Consider the following 22,177-nt stretch of genomic DNA (forward strand, 5'->3'; position numbering starts at 1 on the left):
ATTGCGTTTCTAGATGACTATCAGAAGCACAAAAGATTTATTGTCTCCTATAGGTAACTGTAGAATTCTGGAAAGAACCCCTTGGCAGGTTGTAGGAGGTCAGTCTGTGAAACCCCCGTCTCTGAGCACAGAGGAGGCTTACCTCTCGCAGAAAGTGTGCAGACAGGGGAGAACCTTGGGATTCTTGTACCTTTCCAGGCATATACTGCAAATCAGAAACTGCTTGTCAATCTGGCGCACCACAGGACTTGGGATGTTGGTGGCTTCACTTGCCATCCTAGACCACTGACATGGGGGGCCGGCTGCCTTTGACCCTGCACGCTGCCGCTGTCAGACAGAAAAACCAAAACGGAAAAACATATAATAATCTGCAAATGCAAATCAATCATTGGTTTATTCGCTAGAGGCATTGGGTTATGAATACAGGTAGAATTCCATGTTGTGACCTTGACATGGCTATAACCAATCCTCATCGCTATAGAGGGTGTACAGTGAGGGGCCTATTTGTAGATCAATAAAGTAATCACAGGTTCAGCATGCAAAGAAAACAAATTAGAAGATATGTTGTACAGAGAAGTAGCTTGCTGGGAGACTCACAGATATAGAGAACAAACTAGTGGTTACCAGTTGGGGCAGGAGGGCGATAGAGGTGGGGGAGTGAGAGGTACAAACTACTGGGGGTGAGACAGGCTCAAGGATGTGTTGTACAACATGGGGAATAGAGCCAATATTTTGAAATAACTAAATGGAAAGTAACCTTTAAAAATTGTATTAAAAATTAAATTACTGCAAGAAACAAAGGAGAGGTAGCTTGCTGGGTTTCAAAGTGGGGGCAGCTGAAGGCCCTGCCTGTTCATGCCTCCAGCCCTGCCTGTTCATGCCTCCAGCCATGACTATATCTGAAATATCTGTATATATATATATATATATATATATATATATATATATATATAGTCTTTTTATAGTCTATATTAAATAGAACAGTCTTACTAGGATAGAATGTGTTTTCCCAACTATTATACTTGAAGGGGGTCAAAATATGCCACCCCCAAATAAGCCACTTTGATATAAGGATTATTTTGAGCTGAAGGTGATTGAGAAGCAGCAGATGAGGAAGAGCCCTCTCCCTCTGTCATCTGCCTAAAAGCAGGACACACATTTCCCATTTGTAAAGGTACCCCACTCTCCCATACCAGGAAGAGAAGAAGACTCTTAATCACCAGAGAGGAGTATGCATAACAAACCTTACTAAACCACCCTTATCTACCACACATATCCTGGCCCCCTTCCCACAATTTACTGCCCCTTGGAGTCCAAACTCCCTTTTCCTTTGTCTAGTCAATTCTCCATAATCTGTGGTCTTGGGTCTAATGGCCTCTTCTTTTCCGTGAAGTCCCTATGCATGTAAAATTTAAAATAGTAAATCAATGAAGTTTAATAAAATATATATTTTATTTTGGAAAAATGGAATATCAATAAAATGTGTATACCTTTTTCTCCTGATATCTGTCTTTTGCCAGTTTAATTCACAGGCTTCAGTTACAGAACTTAAGTGTATAGAAGAAAAGTGTTTCCTTCCCTACATACTGTTAATATCCAGGAATGAAATAATTAGAATTTTTCATTAAAAACTTTGTATGGGGTTCAGAGTATTTTCTTCAGAACTGAAATGTGTTTGCCATGGAATGGGGACAAAAGCTAGAGGTAGTCTCTATTATTTTAAGAAATGTCTGTTGGTATTCGCGTGTGGGTGTCTGAGGGCCTGGTGAGTGATTTAATTCAGAGGAGGTTTCAAAATGTGAAAGGTCAGGCCAGAAAATGAGAATTGGAAGAGGGTAACAGAAAAAGCAGAGGGCTTATGAAAGAATAAGGGAGGGAAAAACTACAACATAAAACATAGCTCCATTTATCACCTTAAAGAATTTCTGGCTTGTATCCCAAAGGGATGAACCAAAGCTGAGCTAAAACTCACTACCTAATTTTCTAAATATTTTGTAAGGTGTCCAACAGCCTCTTAATTCCCAATGGAAATGCTCTTTCCAAAAAAAAAGTAGTTAAGGTTCAATATGACCCTAGGCAGGAAGTAGTATTATTCCCATTCTATAGATTTTTTTAAACCGAGGCTCAGTTAGGAAGTTTGCCAGAATGCAAAACCCATGACCTTTTCACCCCTTAAACAACCACAATCCTTGACCTTGGGTTTTCAGAAAGCTGTGCTATGGAAGCTTGGTTTACATATAACATTTTAACTTGGCCTGGGACCTGTGTTTACAGAATCAACAATTCCACATTTTCTAAAGGAAACACTCTTTTCCAAATATAAATGATGGTCTTCTTTCTCCCCACCAAATCACCAACTTCTAAAAAAGCATGTCAACTTTTCTCCAGAAAACTCTGTTTACACATATTGGAGTATAGTTACAAACATGACACACCCCTTTTTCCAACTCTGTGCCTTCTAGGTAAGTTCTCTAAAGAGCACGATTAATAAACAGATCAAGCTTGTAAAAGCACCTGCTGTACAAGAGTGTCACGTTCAATCGGAACTCCATGCATTAGTTAAACAGCGTAGGTGTGACATAATTAATTAGCCAGCATTATCTGCTACACTCTCATAGACTGTCTTCCTAAAGAACCAGAGTAGAGAATGATACCCATTGATTGGATTAAATGCAGCTCTTCTCTCAGGAGCTCAAAATGTTGGCACATTGTCTGCTTTTCTTCAACTGCATCCCTAAGACATCAGCACAGGGAAGGAATGGATTTGTCTGGCTTTAAGATAAGGAAACCTAAGCTGAGGGTTTAAATGACTTGCCCAAGGTCATCCAGTAAAATCAGTGAATCAGAAAGCTCGGATTTCAAGATTTCTGCCTTATCTGATAAGCTGATGTTACCTAATCTTAAGCAAGTTTAACACTTTCCTGGCATGTGTGTGTGTGTGTGTGTGTGTGTGTGTGTGTGAGAGAGAGAGACATAAAAATTGTAGCGTGCTCACTTCAGCAGCATTGGAACAATATAGAAGATTGGTTTGGTCCCTGAGCAAGGATGACACATCAATTTGTGAAGCGTTCCATATTTTTAAAAAAAAAACATATTAAACTTTTCAGTTAAAATCAGTTAAAAAGAATTTTATTTTGAATAGCTTTTGAAAATGTTCCTTTAACCCTTCAAAATAATCAGTCATGTGGAATATTGAAACAAGCAGGGAGAAAACATCATATTGGATTTTACTTTTTTTTTTAACCTTGAATTTTGGATTTTTGGCAAGAAAAAAACATTTGTTTTAATCAAATGATATATGTTGACTAAATGAAATTTCCTGAGCTGACATTTTTATTCTCCAAAGTGGAAATAAAAGACGTTTCATTCTAATTTTCAAATATCATGATAATTATTGTAGCGGGTGAGAGTAAGTCTTTGTTAGCATTGTCAATTTATATGGTAAATTAAGTTTACCCATTAGCAGTAATTTAAAATTATGACAATATTACAACCTTTCACAAGTGACCTGTTGAAGACATCTGGATTTCAGGACTCCCAGAATCAACACAAAAGGTTTCCAACCCCCAAAGAGCCCCAAACCAAGATTTTGCCAGGATAAGGATGGTTCCCTGAATATAACTGGACACCCACAGTAGAAAGGAATTTGACTACTCCTGAAGGGAAAACAGAGGCACGGGGCATGCTCAGAAGCCCTGTGGGAAGCCTTCTATCCAACGGAATATGCCGCAAGGAATGTACACGAAATATCCGACAGCCTTTCATCAAAGTGTTTGGGCACACCACAGTTCCTGGTCTCCTTTGATTAGAAAAGCTGTAAATACTTATCTATACTCTCGGCTGTTCTCCTTTCCCCATCTTGGTTTCTGAACTGTCAAAGATCCTTCTTACTCACATAACCAGCAGAAATAAGCGTATGATAATAGAGATCAGAATATAGAACTGCTCTTCTCCTGGAGATCCGCAAAACTAATTCCTAGAGAGAAACACATGAAAACACACCTGGCTGGACTTTGTAGGAGCCAAAATGCTTTCGGATGCAGGAACTAGTACCAGACACGTTGACAAAAGGCCAATAGAAAGGAAATGATACAGAAGCGAAGGCAGGAAGAGCCATTTTAAAACTACACAAACAGCCAACATTAGTGTAATATTGACATGAACCAGCTATGAGAGCTCTTGTGTGGGGAGACCAGCTGAGGTTCCTTGTCGGCGGAAAACCAACAATACTGCTTACAGAGGGGTTCACGCCCCTCTCCAGCTCTTTGCTTCACATCATCTGACCATTCTCATCTGACCATTCTGTTTCTAACTGAAACTTGCCCCTATCCCCTAGCACTTGCTACCACCCCCATCACTGCTCTGTTTCTCTCCATAGCACTGGTCTCTCTCCAATTCAGTGTGCAACGTATTTATTTTGCATATTGTCTCCCCTCCGCCCACCAGGATGTAAAATTCATGAGGGCAGGGATTTTCATCTGATTGCTCTGCAGAAGTCTCAGCACCTAGAACTATGCCTGGTACACAGTAGACACATTTTTTTGTTTCAAATGGACTGAACAAATGAGGTATAACATGGGAACAGACTCGGTCCCAGTAGCAGAAAAGAGCAGCACTTGCTGATCTCATGTGAACATTTTCACTTGACGTCAGACATTACCTGCCTTCCTAAGCGATACTCTAATGCTTAGCAACATAAGCCGTGATCCAGAGGGTAAATATTTAGTGACGTATTTCAACACACTCACAAATGCAGGAAAAGAAATTGAGAACTACTGAAGACACATATGCATGGAAATAAAAAAATCTAAGGAGGTTGACATATAAGTTCTTTATTAGTGGAGATTTGCCAACTAAACACAGCTTGTGTGGGTGAAAACAATGCAACCATCACAAAACAAAATCCTTGGGCATAGAAAAACCCTGTCCCAGCACTTTTTTTCCTCACGTCATCTCTTGGTATTTTGCCCGGCTCGCTTTCTCAAATCTACGACTTGGTGGAAATTACAACCAAATGGAAAAGAAGAATTTGATAGGAGGAGATGAAATGACAGAAAAATGCCCGTGTCCACATTCCAAAGTTGAAACCGTATTTCCCATTCCAAATTACACCACTGAGATCAGAAAACTTTCCAAACGCTTTATTTCTGACACTAAAGTGAGGAAGAGGAGGAAAAGAGGATGGAAGAGAAAAGACAGACTGAAGCATCTTCTGGAGAAGGAGAGGGAGTTGGTGAAAGCTTGTCTGGCTGGGCTAGAAAACATGTTTGGGAAACAGGTCAAGAATCCTTAGGAAAATCAAATTTTAACATGTGATTTGTGGGCAAGAAGGAGCATATTTGATTATAAATCATCTTAAAGGCACTAGACTCCATTTCTATTGTTTAATTTTATGGCATTCCTGGATTATGGCTTCTCTTTGTTGCCACTTAGCTGAATTTATTTATGAATATATTTACCTTTTTTATTGTGGTTGGGTCAACGACAGTGGTGCGGCCATGCTAAAATCAGCTTCCCAAGAAGTTAAAAATCTTTTACATTTATAGAAAGTAGATCTTCAACCACTAGGATTATCTATAACTCCCAGTATGCTACCTTTTCCCTGCCAGAGCAGGTGGTACCTAGAGCTCAAGGCACAGATTAAAACACAATTTTAAAAACAAAGTATTTTGAATTTTTCAACTTTATGAGCATACTATTATTCACCTTCAATGGGATCGGCAGCGTTACTGAGGACTCAACCAGAGGAAAGAAAAGAGGACGATCTTCAGTGAAATTAAATCAGGGTGACCTATTTCCAGTTAAGTCAGGCCTCTATCCCAAATGGGCTATTTTGTAAATTAGAAAAGCCAGATGCAATATCTTTCTTGACAGTAGGTGTGTGAGTGTGTGGGGGGTGAAGAGGGGGACCTGAGGAGGCCGTCCACTTTAACTTCTGTCTCCAGGGAAGGATGTGCCCAAGCTCTCCAAGGGCTCTCCTTCTCTCCAGGGTCAGATGTATGACAGCTTCCCTAGATTGCTGGGATTTACCATATGGAAGTTGATTTTTAAGCCATGCCCCAACTTGTCTTTATAATATTTATGCCTACTTCCCCTACCTCTTTCCTTAGTAGAGATAACTGTTTGTAATCACCTTCTTCATAAAAGTCCTCACCTTTTGTAGTCAGTTCTTAAGATTTGCTTTGGGTTTTCAGGACTTTCCTGGTGGCGCAGTTGTTAAGAATCCACCTGCCAATGCAGGGGACATGGGTTCGAGCCCTGGTCTGCGAAGATTCCCACATGCCACGGAGCAACTAAGCCCGTGAGCCACAACTACTGAGCCTGCGCTCTAGAGCCCGTGAGCCACAACTACTGAGCCCACGTGCCACAACTACTGAAGCCCGTGCACCTAGAGCCCGTGCTCCACAACAAGAGAAGCCACCGCAATGAGAAGCCCGCGCACCACAACGAAGAGTGGCCCCCGCTCTCTGCAACTAGAGAAAGCCACGAGCAGCAATGAAGACCCAGCGTAGCCAAAGATAAAAATAAAATTAAAAAAAAAAAGAAAGATCTACTTTGGGTTTTCTAAGTTCCAGAAGGCTGGCCCTGTGTGATGAAGTGTTAAGTGGTCAGGCTAATTGACCTTCACTTTACAGTGCCCTGGGGCAGTCAGGGTGAGTGGGGTCTCTTCTCCCCACATTCATCACCTTGCCAAGTCTCTTCCCTTGCTTTCCTTGGGGACTACACAAAGAGGCTGAGTATTCTGGGAAAGGCAGAGGGCAGCCAGGGCTCTAAGCTCTGGGAGTTGGGTGAGGTTAGTAAGAAGGGGGAAGAGAAATGCATTCTACATCAGAACTTCGAAAGACACAGTCCTACAAAAACAGCAACCCCCTCTTTTTGCCCTGGTGGATGGAAGCATATTATTTAAATCTGTTGTTTATTAAAATAAATGTTTACTTAAACTATTAAGTTTTCAAGAATAATAATAAAAAGCACTTAACAGAGGAATGGAAGCTACTGAGAATATGAAGGCAGAAGAGGGCAAATTAGGAAAAGGTTGACAGACTAACATGCAAAAGGCAGGAATGAGTGGCTCCTCCAACGATGCTATTTGAATAATTATATTGGGCTTCTTTTTCTTCAGTATTTGGTCTAATCGAAATCTTCAAATTCTAGAAGGAAACCTGATCAGTTAAATTCACACAATCTGCATAATAATAATATTCAAAGAACCCTAAGAGCCAAGCTCATTGTAGAGCATATTCTATAAAATCTACACTAAAATTCTTACATAAGTGATAAAGGGGCACATGGCACCAGATATTTTTTTTTTAAAAAAAGCAATTACAGGTGTGTGCAAATGAGAATTCTGCCACAATTAGAAGTAATTCAGTCACTTCTTTTAAAAGAAAAAAACCTGACAGTAAGTAATTTGGTAGCAGTTTTTTTAAAGTTTGAAAGTACTTCTCTTCTATACATATCAATAATACACACAAATGTTTGGTTAAAATCTTAGTTTCGTCTGAGAGATAATGAAAAAAGGCACATGGGAGTCAAAAATTAAGCTCAGTTAAATTTTTTAAAATTGCCACATATTTAGGATTTTTCTTCTACTTAAGGATAGATAAAAGAAAGTCATGAGTTTGGAGAAATTAATGTCTAATGGTATCCGAGTGAAGGACATTTTTATTTCTGAGTAAGTAAGACAAAGAATGAGTATTTTTTACTTCATTTCACAAGCAACAAAATCCACTCAGCTTTCGTTATCATATAAATAAAACAATTAAGTCATCTCAGGATTATAATATTAACTATGGTGAAAATATGTATAGATTTTATTCTCCATTTAAAAAATGTGTGGGTTATATATACGCTACATTCCTATTTCTTGAAACAGCACATTCTATCAGAGAACATTTTTACCTCAGCCGTGTTTTAACCTTTCCGATGCCAATCCCTTGTGTCTTTCTAGGAGAAAATTGGCAAGAAATACTTAGAGGTTTAGGAAAGGCCACTGTTCTCATCTCTGCAACAGAAAGCTGCTTTCTTGTACCACAGCACACAGGAAACTTCTCATTGTGTGCTTGCTCGGGTGGGGCGTGCATTATTTAACACTACAGTGGCTTGGGAAAGATGCTGCTAAAGCATCTGCTCGAAAATACTGAAAGACACCAGAAAATAGGTTCACAGTAGGCAGGAGTGAATCCTAATACATAAGAGATCAATTCAAGCAACTGGGCAAACAAATGGCTCTCCTTACATATTCTAATTAAAATAAAAGCAAGAACAAAAAACCTCTAACAATTTATTCACGAGGAATAAAACTACTGTAAAATGATCTAAGCCAAAGAACCGAACTAATAATTTTTAAAATGCCTCATTCTGAATTGAGATCTGTTCCTTAAAGCTGTGACACTGAAACCATCGTTTAAGACAGAAATATCATTTTACCTTGATGTTCAGAAATCTACTAATTAACATTCAATTTTTAGTTTAAAATAAATAGCCTTCCTACTTGCTCTCCTATCCCGCCCCCCACCCCCACCAAATAAGGAATAATGACAGGGTGGGGCATCATTGTTTCTGCAAAGATGATACAAAATGAGACCCACTGCTTCAGGAAGCAAACCTAAGGTCCAACCCAAGTTTTTTTTTTTCTTTTTTATCTCCCTTCTGTGTAATGCTACCATTGAACCCCACCCAGATTTGAGCTTATTTCAAAGGCAGGGAAAAAAATGTCAGAAAAGACCCCAAATGATCTCCTGCATATTTTCCAATTATCAATGGCATTCAGAATTCAGAGGGTCGAGGCATGCATTATGAATGAATGGGTTTCCAATGGTAACTGGGAACTGTGGCACTCAACCCCAGGGTTCTCTAACAGAGGACACAGTGGGGGAAGGGTCGAATCACAGCCTCCTCCACCCTGGGGTACCAAGGAAGGAATCCTGCAAATTACACACTTCATCCCCATCTTTGTACCCAGCAGAGAGATGCACGGGGAAAACAAATCTTATATTTAAAATAGGCCGACATACACATTAAAATAAAGGCTAGTAAAAATAAAGATCTAGTCAGATCACATTAGAAAAGTGATAAGAAAAATCCTGCATGACTTTCTCCCTATTCTTGTTAATTTGATGCTTTTGTTTAAGCAGAGTGGGGGTCTCCCTCTATCTTATAGTTACAGAGCATACAGCATCACCATGAGAGAGAAGGGGTGGGGGTCTCGGGGAGCCAGAACAGAGACAGCAGAAGAAATTAGTTATTCACCTGGCGTAAGACTAAGCAATCCGAACATTTAGGACCTACCCATTTCTGCAGACAGACTAATTAACGAGGCAAAGAATTCAATCCTCCCCGGCCTGGCGCTGCAGCCCGCGACAATCCACAAGATCAATGCACATTTCTGCTAACATCTCAAGTTTGGAAACACCATGCAAAGAGACTGGTTAAAATTCCCTACCATGCAGTGCAGCCATCATCAGAAGCCCAGCATATCTTCTGCTCTATGGAGTGATGTGCCAGCTCATGAACAGAAGAGAGGAAGAGAAAAATGGAGGAAATAAGAGGAGGCTCAGGAAAGTCGGCAGGAATGTTTCTGGGTCATTAACAAGTAGGAGACCCCTTTCGGTGTTCAAACCAATCAATCTTTATCTTACAGGACATCTTTTTCTCACTCAGCGTCTGTTGAAAAGACTGCAGCAGACCAAGCAAGGGATTATGGGATAGGGATGCAGCAGCTAGCTGCAATGAGATTCGTGGGTGGCTTGCTTTCCCCTCTGAGTCAGCAGTCAGCTGTTTCCACGTTCTCGTGCTGGGCCGCTGGGGTCCATCACCAGCATGTGGCTGCATGGTTACCAGGGGGAGGGCTGCCCGTGCACATCTCCCGCGCCACGCGGCCGGGACAGGCGCTGGGTTACAAATCGTAAAGAGGGTGTGCTGTTAAGCAAGCAAAAGGGGATGCAGTGGGATCCCAGATCCCAGAAAGAAAACTAGGCACACGGGACCTCAGTACGAAAATTTCAAATTTAGAGGAGTGTTTTGGGTGAGTGTGAGCACACACTCACTTTCTTTAGTAAGAAAAAAAAAAAAGAGCTATTTCCTTAGACTTTTAAAGTATCTTGAAACACCAATGCAAATTTTTAAAAATGCAAAACAGCCCAGTTCAACAAGCCTCTACTACTCTTGATATTTACCCAGAAAAGGGTCTATAAAATACAGTTCCTCAAAGTCAGATAATGCAAATGACATTTCTCTGCTTTTTGTGGTTCTAGTCATTTACAGAAAAATCATATAAATCAACATTTACTTGATTCAGGGGGTGAACAGAACCTTTTGTTTTTCTGATGATGCAAAAGTTTTCAGTTTAAAGGTTGAGAACCTTGTCAAACTTGACATATTGACATAACCCCTATAAGGTCATTCAACTGATTTTGAAAAGCTTTGAATAACATAAAAATGACCAGAAAGAATATTACAAATAAAACTTTAGAATTAAAAAATCTTACATATCAGAATGGAAGTCATAATCATTCCCTTTTCTACAGCAATGGAGGTAGGGAAACCTATTGCATTCTATTCCTTGGTTAGTTACTAGCTTAAAAGTAGACACTAATCATTTTCTTTAAATAATTAAGACTGAATTTGCATATTTGATGACATTAATATTCATCACATTCTTTCCATGTAGTCAGGCATTGCAGTGAGGCCTGTGAAGGGGCACTCAGCTCTGCAGAGGGGAGGGGGGTCACAGAGAATTCAGTCAACTTGACAAACTCGGGAAAATGCAGACGTGCCAATTCTGGCATGCTATTCCGGGTGGTACATAGTTCTCAAAAGCCCAGGTTAACACCCTGCTTTAGAAGTTTGTTTTTTTTTTTAACAGCTTTATTAAATATAAGTCACATGCTGTACAATTCATCCACTTAAAGTGTACAATTTCCATCATTAAAAAGTCACAAATAATAAATGCTGGAGACGGAGCAGAGAAAAAGGAACCCTCCTACACTGCTGGTGGGAATGTAAATTGGTGTAAGCCACTATGGAGAACAGTACGGAGGTTCCTTAAAAAACTAAAAATAGAGCTACCATATGATCCAGCAATCCCTCTCCTGGGCGGGCATATATCTGGAGAAAACTCTAATTCAAAAAGATACGTGTACCCCAATGTTCCTTGCAGAGCTGTTTACAATAGCCAAGACATGGAAGCAACCTAAATGTCCATCGACAGAGGAATGGATAAAGAAGATGTGGTACATATATATATAATGGAATATTACTCAGCCATAAAAAAGAATGAAATAATGCCATTTGCAGCAACATGGATGGACCTAGAGATTGTCATATTAAGTGCAGTAAGAAAGACATATCATGTGATATCACTTATATGTGGAATCTAAAAAAAATGATACAAATGAACTTATTTACAAAACAGAAAGAGACTCACAAACATAGAAAACAAACTTATGGTTATCAAAGGGAAAAGGCAGGGGGAGGGATAAGTTAGGAGTTTGAGATTAGCAGATACAAACTTCCAGATATAAAATAGGTAAACAACAAGGTCCTACTGTATAGTACAGGAACTATATTCATTATCTTGTAATAAATATAATGGAAAAAAACTGAAAAAGAATATAATTGTATCACTTTGCTGTACACCAGAAACTAACACAACATTGTTAATCAACTATACTTCAATTAAAAAAAAAAAAGCTGTACCCTTTAGCTATCACTCCCTACCTTCCCATACCGCACAGTCCTAAACAACCACTAATCTACTTTTTATCTCTATAGATTTCCCTATTCTGGCCTGTAACATGAATGGGATCATAGAATATGTGGTCCTAGGCATCTGGCCTATTCCACTTAGTGTGACATTTTCAAGGTGCATTCACATTGTAGCATGTGTCAGTTCTTCATTCCTTTATATGATTGAGAAACATTCCATTGTATCGATATAGCACATTTTGTTTATCCATCTGTCAGTTGATGGACATTTGGGTTGTTTCCACTTTTTGGCTATTATTAATAATGCTGCTATTGTGTTTGTGTGGACATGTGTTCTGTTCTAGAAAGTTACAATTTAATTAGAACCAACTTTGGAAACTATAGGCAGGCAAACCCCACTGCATGTTACAATGTCCCTTCCTAAGACAGGCCATCACAATGGTCCCTGACTTGCCAAGACGGGAGTCCCCTCTTCTTCTCATGTGTGTTTTCTGATGAAATTTACTGACCACGATGAATCCAGTAGCCAAATTCTTCAAAAGTGGATCCTCCCCTGTGACGTTCCTCTCCCCTGATCTCTCTTCTTCTCTTCTTCCACTCAACCCAAACTCTGGGGCATACCACTGGACTGAGTCTCTGTTCTCACAAGATGGTAGAAATCCTTGGTCTTGTTGCTGGGCTTGTAGTCAGAGAAGGTTCACTTACACTCTCAGTCATTCATTCCAATGAACACTTACTGAACGTCCAGCATGTGCCAGGCACCGAGTAGGCACTGAGGATATAGATAGAGAATAGACTGGTTTCTCAGCCCTCAGGAAGGTAATAGTCTAGTGTGGGAGATGGATTAGTAATCAGGCAATTGCAACTGCGAGTGGTAGATGCCTTGACTGATGGCCATGGCTGTTGGTATAGAAGGGCTCAGTTGCTTTCTGAGTTGTAGTCTGCTTGTATTGGGACCTTATGCAGCCAGAGTGCGAGGCCATAAGAGCAGAGAAGAGCCCAAGATCCTTGGGATTGAGTCTGCTGCACACCTTACTGACTTCTTGGAGCCGTCTTGCCCCTCCCCAGGGTTTCCCTTCAGTTGAATGGACATTAGAGAGCTAACCGTCATCAGCCAGTTTGACTGAGATGTACACTCGGGAAGTGTACAGACACTGCATATGCATAAGAACAGGACAGGTGCTAATTGAAGTGGGTTTGGCAGGATCCTGAGAGATACAGAGCTCTGAAATTTATTGACCATGTATTATGTGCCAGGTTCAATCCAAAGCCCTTTAATATACCATCTATCTATCCCTAATCAAGGACGTTTCCCCTAGAAAGTTAACTCCTTAGGATGGCATATAAGGCCACTTATGATCTGGCCTCTGCTTTCCTCATTTTTTTCTTCCCCAATCATACTCTGGTTCCTAAGTCATGCCACTGTTCATTTTTTAGCAGTGGTTCTCAACCAGGGAAGGGCACCAGTCTCCCTGATGGAGTGGTGAGGTATGCATTTGTAAATGAAGGAGCATTTTTTTTTAAATTAATTTATTTATTGGCTGCCTTGGGTCTTTGTTGCTGCATGCGGGCTTTCTCTAGTTGTGGCAAGCAGGGGCTACTCTTCACTGTGGTGCACTTCTCACTGCAGTGGCTTCTTTTGCCGCACAGCACAGGTTCTAGGTGTGCAGGCTCAGTAGTTGTGGCTCACGGGCTCTAGAGCACAGGCTCAGTAGTTGTGGTGCACGGGCTCAGTTGCTCCGCAGCATGTGGGATCTTCCCGGACCAGGGCTCGAACCCGTCTCCCCTGCATTGGCAGGCGGATTCTTAACCACTGCGCCACCAGGGAAGTCCGGAAGGAGCATTTTTGACTGTCATATTGATTGTGTGTTTGGGGGTGGGGGGGGTGGGGAGGTACTGTGATATTTCGCGCCTGAGGGCAGGGATGCCTGCCATCCTCCAATGCTTGGGAGGGTCTCCTACAAGTACCTTTGTCCCCTCAAATTGCTGATAGCACCCCCTATGAGAAACACTATTCTCTAGGTTCACACGCCACTTGTTCTGAGAGGAATGCTCATCCTCTCCTGACTCCTTCACCTGGTTAACTCCTTCAAATCCTCCAGAACTCAGCAAAGACACTCGCACTCTAGGGAGGATTCTCTGCGACTCCTCCAATCCCAGACCCTCCCACCCCCGTCTGGACTGGGTATCAACCCCATGTGCTCCATAGCATTCTTTGCTGAAAATTACTGACAGCTCCATCTTTTACCTCTAACTCCCCAGCCCCTATGCAGTGCCTGTTACATAATAGGTGCCCAATAAGTAGATGCAGAATGATGGAAGTCCTTCTATTGATACAAATGGATGAGTGACATAACATGATGTAAAGGTAAACACTCATCTCAGAATTAGAAAATAGTTGGATCAGAGACCATTAGGGAAAGGCAATTCTTCATATCTGATTGCTGGTTTAGAATTTAGAAAGCACCTTCATAATATAAAGCAAAGCAAACCCAGAGACCGAGTGTAACAGGGAAGAACAAATCTGACTCCACATTAGCTCTTTTTTCTTTTACTTTAACCTCTGTATTCTATTGATTTTGCTACAAGTTAAGAATGTTGCCTATAGCCTGAAGTATACCGGATAGTGTATTCTCAAGGCTCTGACCTCTAAAGGTATGACACTTTTCATACAGAGACAAAAAGTTGCAGAACAGAGCATAATATCTTGTTGGAGGTTTATAGGAACATTGTGACTGGATCTACGTGGACAGCTGCAAGAACAAAGGATTCTGGCAACAAGAGGTTTGCTGCAACCAAGCACACCCCGTCCCTTTTTAGTATAAAAGAAGACTGAATTCTAACTCGGGGAAGATGGTTCTTTGGCACAGTAGTCCACCATCTTCTTGGTCTGCTGTCTTTCCAAACAAAGTCACTATTTCTTGCCTCAACAACTCGTCTCTATTTACTGGCCTGTCATGCGGCCAGCAGAACAACCTTGGACTTGGTAACAAGAGCAGACTTATTATTGTTTTAGTGGAAACTGAAGTTCAGAAAGTTTACAGGACCAGCCCAGAGTGGAGTAGCCATTAAGCAGTAGAGGTGAATTAGAGTTCAGACTTTGTGGCTGGCATAGTTCCGCTTTCAGTGTGCACAATGCCCCTCAAGGATGGGCAAAAGCTGAGACAGTTATCAGGCAATTCCGCAGTGGAACAAAGCCAGCTGATTAGAGAGGTGATGTGTTTCAGTGAGAGAGAAATACAGTCAACTAGGAGGAGGCAGCCTGAAATCAGGAGCCTATAAAGTCTGCCCAATACAATTATCATTTCGTTTTTTTCTTTTTTTTAAATCTTTGCTTGCAAAAGCTTTTATGAAAATTGTTGCCAAATGGTCTTCTGAAAGAAGATGGTAAGGAAAAATTATTTCCTGCCTTCAGTTCAGGCTTGAGTGAGTAGAGAAGAGATATTGTTAGGATGGATTTCACAGGTCAGCACCCCACGTGGGACCCCTCAGAACCAGGCTCTTCCAGCCAGTCCAGACTCTTTGCAACCAGTTTGAGAGAGTGGTTTGGCTTGGACCCCAAGAGGCTCCTTCCTCTCTATTGGTAGAGGCTGCAGAGACCCTCCCCCAACATTGGGGGTTAGGGGCCATTCTTTAGTGGCCATGGGGAGGTCCTAGACCAAACAGGACTGTTTGAAAATAATGGTGATGAAGCAGAATGGATCTTCCCTTTAAAAATGTCCTTAAGAACAGACATGGTCCAAGTTGGCCTTAACCTAGAGGGATCCTGCGGATAGAAATAGAGTCAGCTCACCCAGTTACAGCCCAGGAACTCACACCAGAACTGGTCTTGGGATTACCATGCAATTTGGGGGAGGGGGTGGGGATTACCATTTAATGTTATATATTTCACAAATAATTATGTACCAGGTGGTATACTAGGCACCGATGACACAAAAATAAATAAGACATGAGCAGAACCTCTCAAAATCACTCCTGGGGACAGAGTTTTCTGCATCCAAGCCACAGGCAAGTTGACTGGGCCTCAGGTGTCAGGACAGGCCTTCCCAGACAGGCAGAGTGTTTGCAGTAATGGTGACCCAGATCAAGCACCCTGATTCCCTGCCCAGTATCTTAGCATCCCCTCCAGATGCCTGTGCATTTCTAGGGGGTGCTGCTTAATACTGATGACATAATCCAGGCAGGGTCTGCCCAGCACAGAAGAGAGGGAGACCCATCATTTTCCTTGATCTAGGCCGTATCCTTTTATTATGACCTCTGAGTTCATTTTACCTTTCTTGGCACTTTTGTCATGTTGAATCATATTGAACAGATAATTAAAATTCATGCCCAGGGGCTTCCCTGGTGGCGCAGTGGTTGAGAATCTGCCTGCCAATGCAGGGGACACAGGTTCGAGCCCTGGTCTGGGAGGATCCCCACATGCCGTGGAGCAACTAGGCCCGTGAGCCACAACTACTGAGCCTGCGTGTCTGGAGCCTGCGCTTCGCAACGGGAGAGACCGCGACAGTGAGAGGCCCGCGCACCGCGATGAAGAGTGGCTCCCGCTCTCCGCAACTGGAGAAAGCCCTCGCACAGAAACGAAGACCCAACACAGTCAAAAATAAATAAATAAATTTTTCAAAAAAAAGGAACTCCAAATTGGTCTGGTATATTTGTTCATACGGAACATAGGACGCTTTCTTTTCTATGTGCTTGTAAACCATCCCATTAACGCTCCCCTATAAAATTACACTTGATAGAGCTCCTTAGCTTACAATTTGTGGGTTTGATCTTTGTAAATAAAAAGTATATTTGCCCACCTCCAGTCTTTAAGAAACTCACCTTTTCCCTAAGATCTCATAAAAATCAGGATCTGTGATTGGGCAATCTTGGCTATGTATTATTTTTAAAAACCTAGAATATCATTTACTGAAGCCAGGGGATTTAACATTTATTTAGGGCAACTGAATTTTCTATTTTTACCTACTGTATTTGTTTCCTAGGCCTGCTGTAACAAAATACCACAGACTGGCATGACTTATAACAGCAGAAATTTATTTTCTCACACTTCTGGAGGCTAGAAGTATAAAAATCAAGGTATCAGCAGGGTTAAGTTCCCTCCAAAGACTCTAGGTGAGGATCCTTCCTGTCTCTTTCAGTATCTGATGGCCCCAGGCACTCCTTGGCTTGCAGGCACATCACTCCAATCTACTTTTGCTGTTACACAGCTACCTTCTCCCTGTACATATCTATGTCTTCACATGGAGCTCCCGTCCCTATATCTCTGTTTTTTCTTCTTATAAGGACGCCTGTCATATTGGATTACGGCCCACCCTTATAGAGTGCGACCTCATCTTGATTATATCTGCAAATACCCTATTTCCAAAAAAGGTCACATTCATAGGTGCTGGGGTTTGGGACTTTAACATATCTTTTTGAGGGACGTAATTCAACCCATAACGCCTACTGTGGGTAAAAGGCTAACATGAGGCCTGGGCTGACACAGGCCCACCTGAAAATGACCTGGCTTTCCCACAGCACTGTTCTCTCAAAAATAGAGTTGAGATAAATGGAGAATGTTATATCTGCCTTGTTTCTGGTGTGCATTAGTGGAGCTGTGAGGTGGCTGCATAACTAGGATGGCATAAAAGGTTGGTGGGAAAAAGGGCCTATGACTTGTGTGTGTCAAGGTGAGTGCTACACACCTTGGCTCTCATCCCTGGTACATACCCCAAGTGGGTGAGGGGCAAAGAAGCTTCTGGGCCTCCCGATGAGATGAAGTCTCCTGCTTTGCCTCCTTTGCCAGTGCTTACTAACCATATTATTAAGTTAAAGCCTCTTTGTGTCTTGTGAGTCTGACTGGCAGCTTGAACCCACAGCTGTGCTGCTGGCCTCTCCTGGTCCGAGTTCCTTCTTATTAGCCCCCCGAAGCCCCTTCTCAGCTTCAAGATGTCCTATGCACAGAAGACTCAAGCAAAACACAAGGCTCTGCCATTCGACATACATCAGACACCCCAGCAGCATGCTTCCTCTCCCTTATTCTTTGTCTTGGTCTGACTATGACAAAAATAACAAGTAAAAGCAAGCAAACTAAGTGCTCTTTTGTTTTGCCTTCTTTTGGCCTGGCTAATTTGTGTGTGTGTGTGTGGTGCGCGGGCCTCTCACTGCTGTGGCCTCTCCCCTTGCGGAGCACAGGCTCCGGACGCGCAAGTTCAGTGGCCATGGCTCATGGGCCCAGCCGCTCCGCGGCATGTGGGATCTTCCCGGACCAGGGCACGAACCCGCGTCCCCTGCATCGGCAGGCGGACTCTCAACCACTGCGCCCCCAGGGAAGCCCTGGCCTGGCTAATTTGTGTGTGTGTGTGTGGTGCGCGGGCCTCTCACTGCTGTGGCCTCTCCCCTTGCGGAGCACAGGCTCCGGACGCGCAAGTTCAGTGGCCATGGCTCATGGGCCCAGCCGCTCCGCGGCATGTGGGATCTTCCCGGACCAGGGCACGAACCCGCGTCCCCTGCATCGGCAGGCGGACTCTCAACCACTGCGCCACCAGGGAAGCCCTGGCCTGGCTAATTTTAAGCTGACTGCCGTGAGTATACCTGGAAGATAACCTCCCAGTCCTAACTCTGGATCCCTAGTTATACCGATGTCCACACTGATGAGCACATCAGGACCCAGTGTTGTTTTTCTCTTCATCAGTTTCGTGATTACACTTTTCATTTGGACAATTAAATTCAAGTCAGTGCCAGGTTCCTGCTTGCCTCAGCGGTTTACCTTGTTTAACTAATCACTGCAGGGGCTCTGACTACCAGGTTGAGCTTTAGAGTCAGGGATCCTAGGTAGCAAATTTCCCTCGGTGGCTGCCCTGCCAAGGTCGCAGAGGCCGAGCCCAGACCTGAGCTGGGCGGGGCCGGCAGAGCCCAGACCTGAGCTGGGCGGGGCCGGCAGAGCCCAGACCTGAGCTGGGCGGGGCCGGCAGAGCCCCGACCCGCAGGCGCCTGGAGCCGGGAGCCGCGGGTGGCTGATGTGGGTGCGCCGCTGATGATGCCTTACTAGACGCTGACTTCCTCTTCCCCATGTTCCTTCCTCTCTGTCCCATAAAAGGGATTATTTTTTAACCAACATGTAGTTCAGACAGAACCTTACAAAAGTTCATGTCTGTTGACCAAGTAATTCCGCTTCTAGAACTCTATTCTAAAGGAATGATCACAGATACGGGCCAGTCTCCCACAGCCCGGGCTTCCCAGGCCAGGCGGAGCCCGGAGAACATTCACCGGTCCCCACACCACCTCGTGGTGGTTTCTATGGCAACAGGCTCCTCCCCAACAGGCCTTCTGCATAGAGGCGTCCGCGCCTCAGCTTATATTTTAAACCTCACTCCCGAAATGTGGGTGCGCCAACTGCTGCCCTTTGCCATCCCCAGGACTGCGGCTCTCCTGCCTTTCTCCCGGCTGGGTTGCGCCTCTGAGCTAACGTGACCAAGGTGCCACGCAGTCAGGGGGGACTTTCGCCCGTTAACAGGCCTGAGTTTCCTGAGGACTTCTAGAGCTCTGTGCTCTAACGCGAAGGGTGGTACTACCGGAGGAGGCTGGGCACCTTGGCAGGGGGAATAATCTGAGAATGGTGGAAATTGGCATCACCCGCAGGAGGCTGCCTCCCCCATACCTTTAACCTTTAATCAGGAGAGAGTATTTTCCTAAGCCGCGAATGCGGCACACGCCACACTGGTCACCTATATTAGAATCATACCGCGAATGTCAGCATGAAGCTGTAATTAACCCACAGGCTCTGGAGACACATCTGTATTGGCTCTGCAGTCAGGCTGCCCCTTGCCTCTGTAAGCTCATTTGTGAACTATCACCTCACAAGGCTGTCGTGATGATTAAATGGTATAGCGTGTAAGTGTCTCAGCACCTTGCTCAATGCACAGCGAGTCTCAGGTAGCTATGACCAGGGCAGTGGTGGAGAGTATGGGCCTAGGGCCAGGGTGGGTTTGAGTCCTGGCTCTGCCAAATATGACTTTGAGCAAGTAAGTAACCTCTCTGTGCCTCAATTTCCTCCTTCGTATAATGGGGATAATAACCTAGTTCCTTGGGTTATTGTGAGAATTAAATGGTTTAGTCTATGAAGAGAACCTACCCCAGCGCCTGACACGCAGCAGTCAGTTCATGTATTAGTAGAGCAGTGGTACTAGCAGTATCACCTCTATTAGATTTGAGTTCCTTTAGGAATGACTAATGAGCCCCTTTTGTATTCCTAGAGGCTGGCTTGTGTAGGGATTCAAAAAACATTTGTTTGAATGAATGGACTAATAATATACTACTTCCCATTAAATTCTTTTCTTATGGCAACTAAAATAAATCAAGAAATGAGAGTGGGCAGAATCATGCAAAATCAGAAACAATGTATCTATCTACTTTTATCATCCGGGAAGGACAGGCCTCCCTTGGCCTCGGCCACTTAGCATTGCTGCCTCCCAGCTGGCTTTGACACAGTTGAGGAGGAGGCTGTGGCGCTACTTTGTTGCTCTGGGTGAGTTCTCACACTAACTCCCAATCTCAGGTCAGCCCCAGGAAGGAAGAGGTCTCTGGTCCAGCTCCCCTGCCCCTCGTTCTTGTGACAAACAGCCCTGGTACCTTCTGGTCAGCAGCCAGTGGAAATGAGTCCTCATCAACCAGTTTCTCGCTTTAAGAGTCAGCAGCCTTCTTGGAAAGATAAGAAGAGAGAGGATTCCTTTTGGCACCTTTCCAAAGTTTTTCCCTTTGATGAAAGTCATCCTCTCTAAATGTAAGAACGGGAGGCCTCGCTTTCATGTCCTCTGAATGGACTTGCTCTAAATACCGACGGGCCCAGCTCTCTTCTCTCCCTCAGCGGTTGGCAGTGTGTCTGGGCTGGATGCCAGGAAGCCACGGTGCCACTAGAGGCGAGGGGATCAGGGGCAGGAGAATGGGAGTAGTTAGGCCGCAGCAGCGGGGTGTGCACACCAGTCCCGTCAGGCCTGCCCAGCCCAAGGCGTCCTGTGAGATCCATACTGGGTGAACCGCCTTGGTGCCAGGCGGAGCCATCCATGGCCTGAGGGCCAGTGCCGGAGGCATCCCGACTCTTCCTTGATAATGTCTTTCCTCCTCCTGTGTCTCTTCTTCACCTCTTCTCCTGCCCTCTCCCTCCTCCCCACCCACTTCCTTCATTCAACCAGCTTTTAATGTCCCTCTACTATGTGCTGGGCACTGCGCGGAGGTCCACATTCAGTCACCATCCTTAAGGGACTTGTGCACTCTCATGAGAGACAAACATAAAGTCTCAATTAAACATAAATTAAACTAATAAAATAAATTTGATCTCAAACAATTTTTATCTGTGGCCTCCACCTCAGACCCAGCGAGGATGCTCACGGGTGTCGCTCCAGCTGACTGGGACGGCGTTCTCTGGTGGATGATACTCCAGACTCTGGAATCAGAGAGATGTGCATGCAAACCCAGCCCTGACGCTGACCAGAAGTGTGATTTGGGGGAAATTACACAACCTCTCTGACCCTCCGTTTCCTCCTCTGTAAAATGGCAATAAAAGGGTTGTTATGAGGATAAAATAAGCTAATGCCTGAAAGACACTGAGCACAGTGCCTGGCACACAGTAAGACTCAAAAGACATCAACTATGGTGGTGGTTTGAATTACTCAAGCCTGGGCGTCAGCAAGCTTTATCGGTAAACATTTTAGACTTTGTGGGCCTGTTAACACAGTACCTGTTAGAACTACTCAACTCTATTGTCATAGAGTGAAAGCAGCCATAGACAATATGTTAAGGGGTGTAGCTGTGTACCAATAAAAGTCCATTTATGAACACTGATTGTGAAATTTTATATAAATTTCATATGCACAGAAAATTATTTTTCTTTTGACTTTTTCCCCACGCACTTAAAATTGTAAAAACCATTCTTAACTCACAGGCAGTACAAAAAGAGGCAGTGGGCTGGATTTGGTCCACAGGCTATAGTTTGCCTACCCCTGATCAAGCCTAATGAAAGGGCTGGCACTTCCTTTCATGGATTTTGCCTCAAAGGGAAATCCAGTTGGTGGGTCCATAATACCCTAATTCAGGGTCTACTTCAAGCCTGACGAACTTTAACAAGTGTCCAGACCAACCCAAGGACGGCAAAAATCTCATAAAAGAAAAACAATACCTACAATTTACATGTGTCCAAGATAAGAAACAGAAAAGAAAATCCGTTCCTTAGATGTACGATCGCCCTGTGTTTTGTAGACAAAGGCAAGCTGTTTCCACAGGTGCAAGAATTAGCAATGTGTGTACTTCACTTCTCAGGGCTGTATACAGAGACACCCAGCTGTAGGAAACGTCACAGAGGGTCACAACACCCCTAAGTTTTATACATAGGGGGTGAGAGAAAACAGAATGCATGGCGAGTGAAGTAGGCTGGGGAAAATGAGGGTGGGCAGGAGACACCTGCAAGAAAACAGGCCAAATCCCATCCCCCCCC

At 43.5% G+C, this 22,177-nt stretch overlaps 1 protein-coding gene and 1 pseudogene across 2 annotated transcripts in view; one reads left to right on the plus strand and one right to left on the minus strand.

Annotated features, from left to right (window-relative positions):
* The window catches only part of TRIM2 (tripartite motif containing 2), a 124,569-nt gene that overhangs the window by 56,143 nt on the left and 46,249 nt on the right, over window positions 1-22,177 (minus strand). The window contains exon 2 of one of the 2 annotated variants that reach the window (XM_024757484.1): window positions 143-327. The exons of the other annotated variant lie outside the window; for it this stretch is intronic. Coding sequence (XP_024613252.1) covers window positions 143-276 — 134 coding nt within the window. The 5' untranslated portion in view covers window positions 277-327. The remainder of the gene's footprint in view (window positions 1-142; window positions 328-22,177) is intronic. 2 annotated transcript variants of the gene reach the window in all.
* Window positions 2,982-3,080, plus strand: LOC112407996 (uncharacterized; annotated as a pseudogene).

Source organism: Neophocaena asiaeorientalis, unplaced genomic scaffold (assembly GCF_003031525.2).
Source record: "Neophocaena asiaeorientalis asiaeorientalis breed wild unplaced genomic scaffold, Neophocaena_asiaeorientalis_V1.1 scaffold238, whole genome shotgun sequence".
In the NCBI taxonomy this organism is placed as follows: Eukaryota; Metazoa; Chordata; class Mammalia; order Artiodactyla; family Phocoenidae; genus Neophocaena; species Neophocaena asiaeorientalis.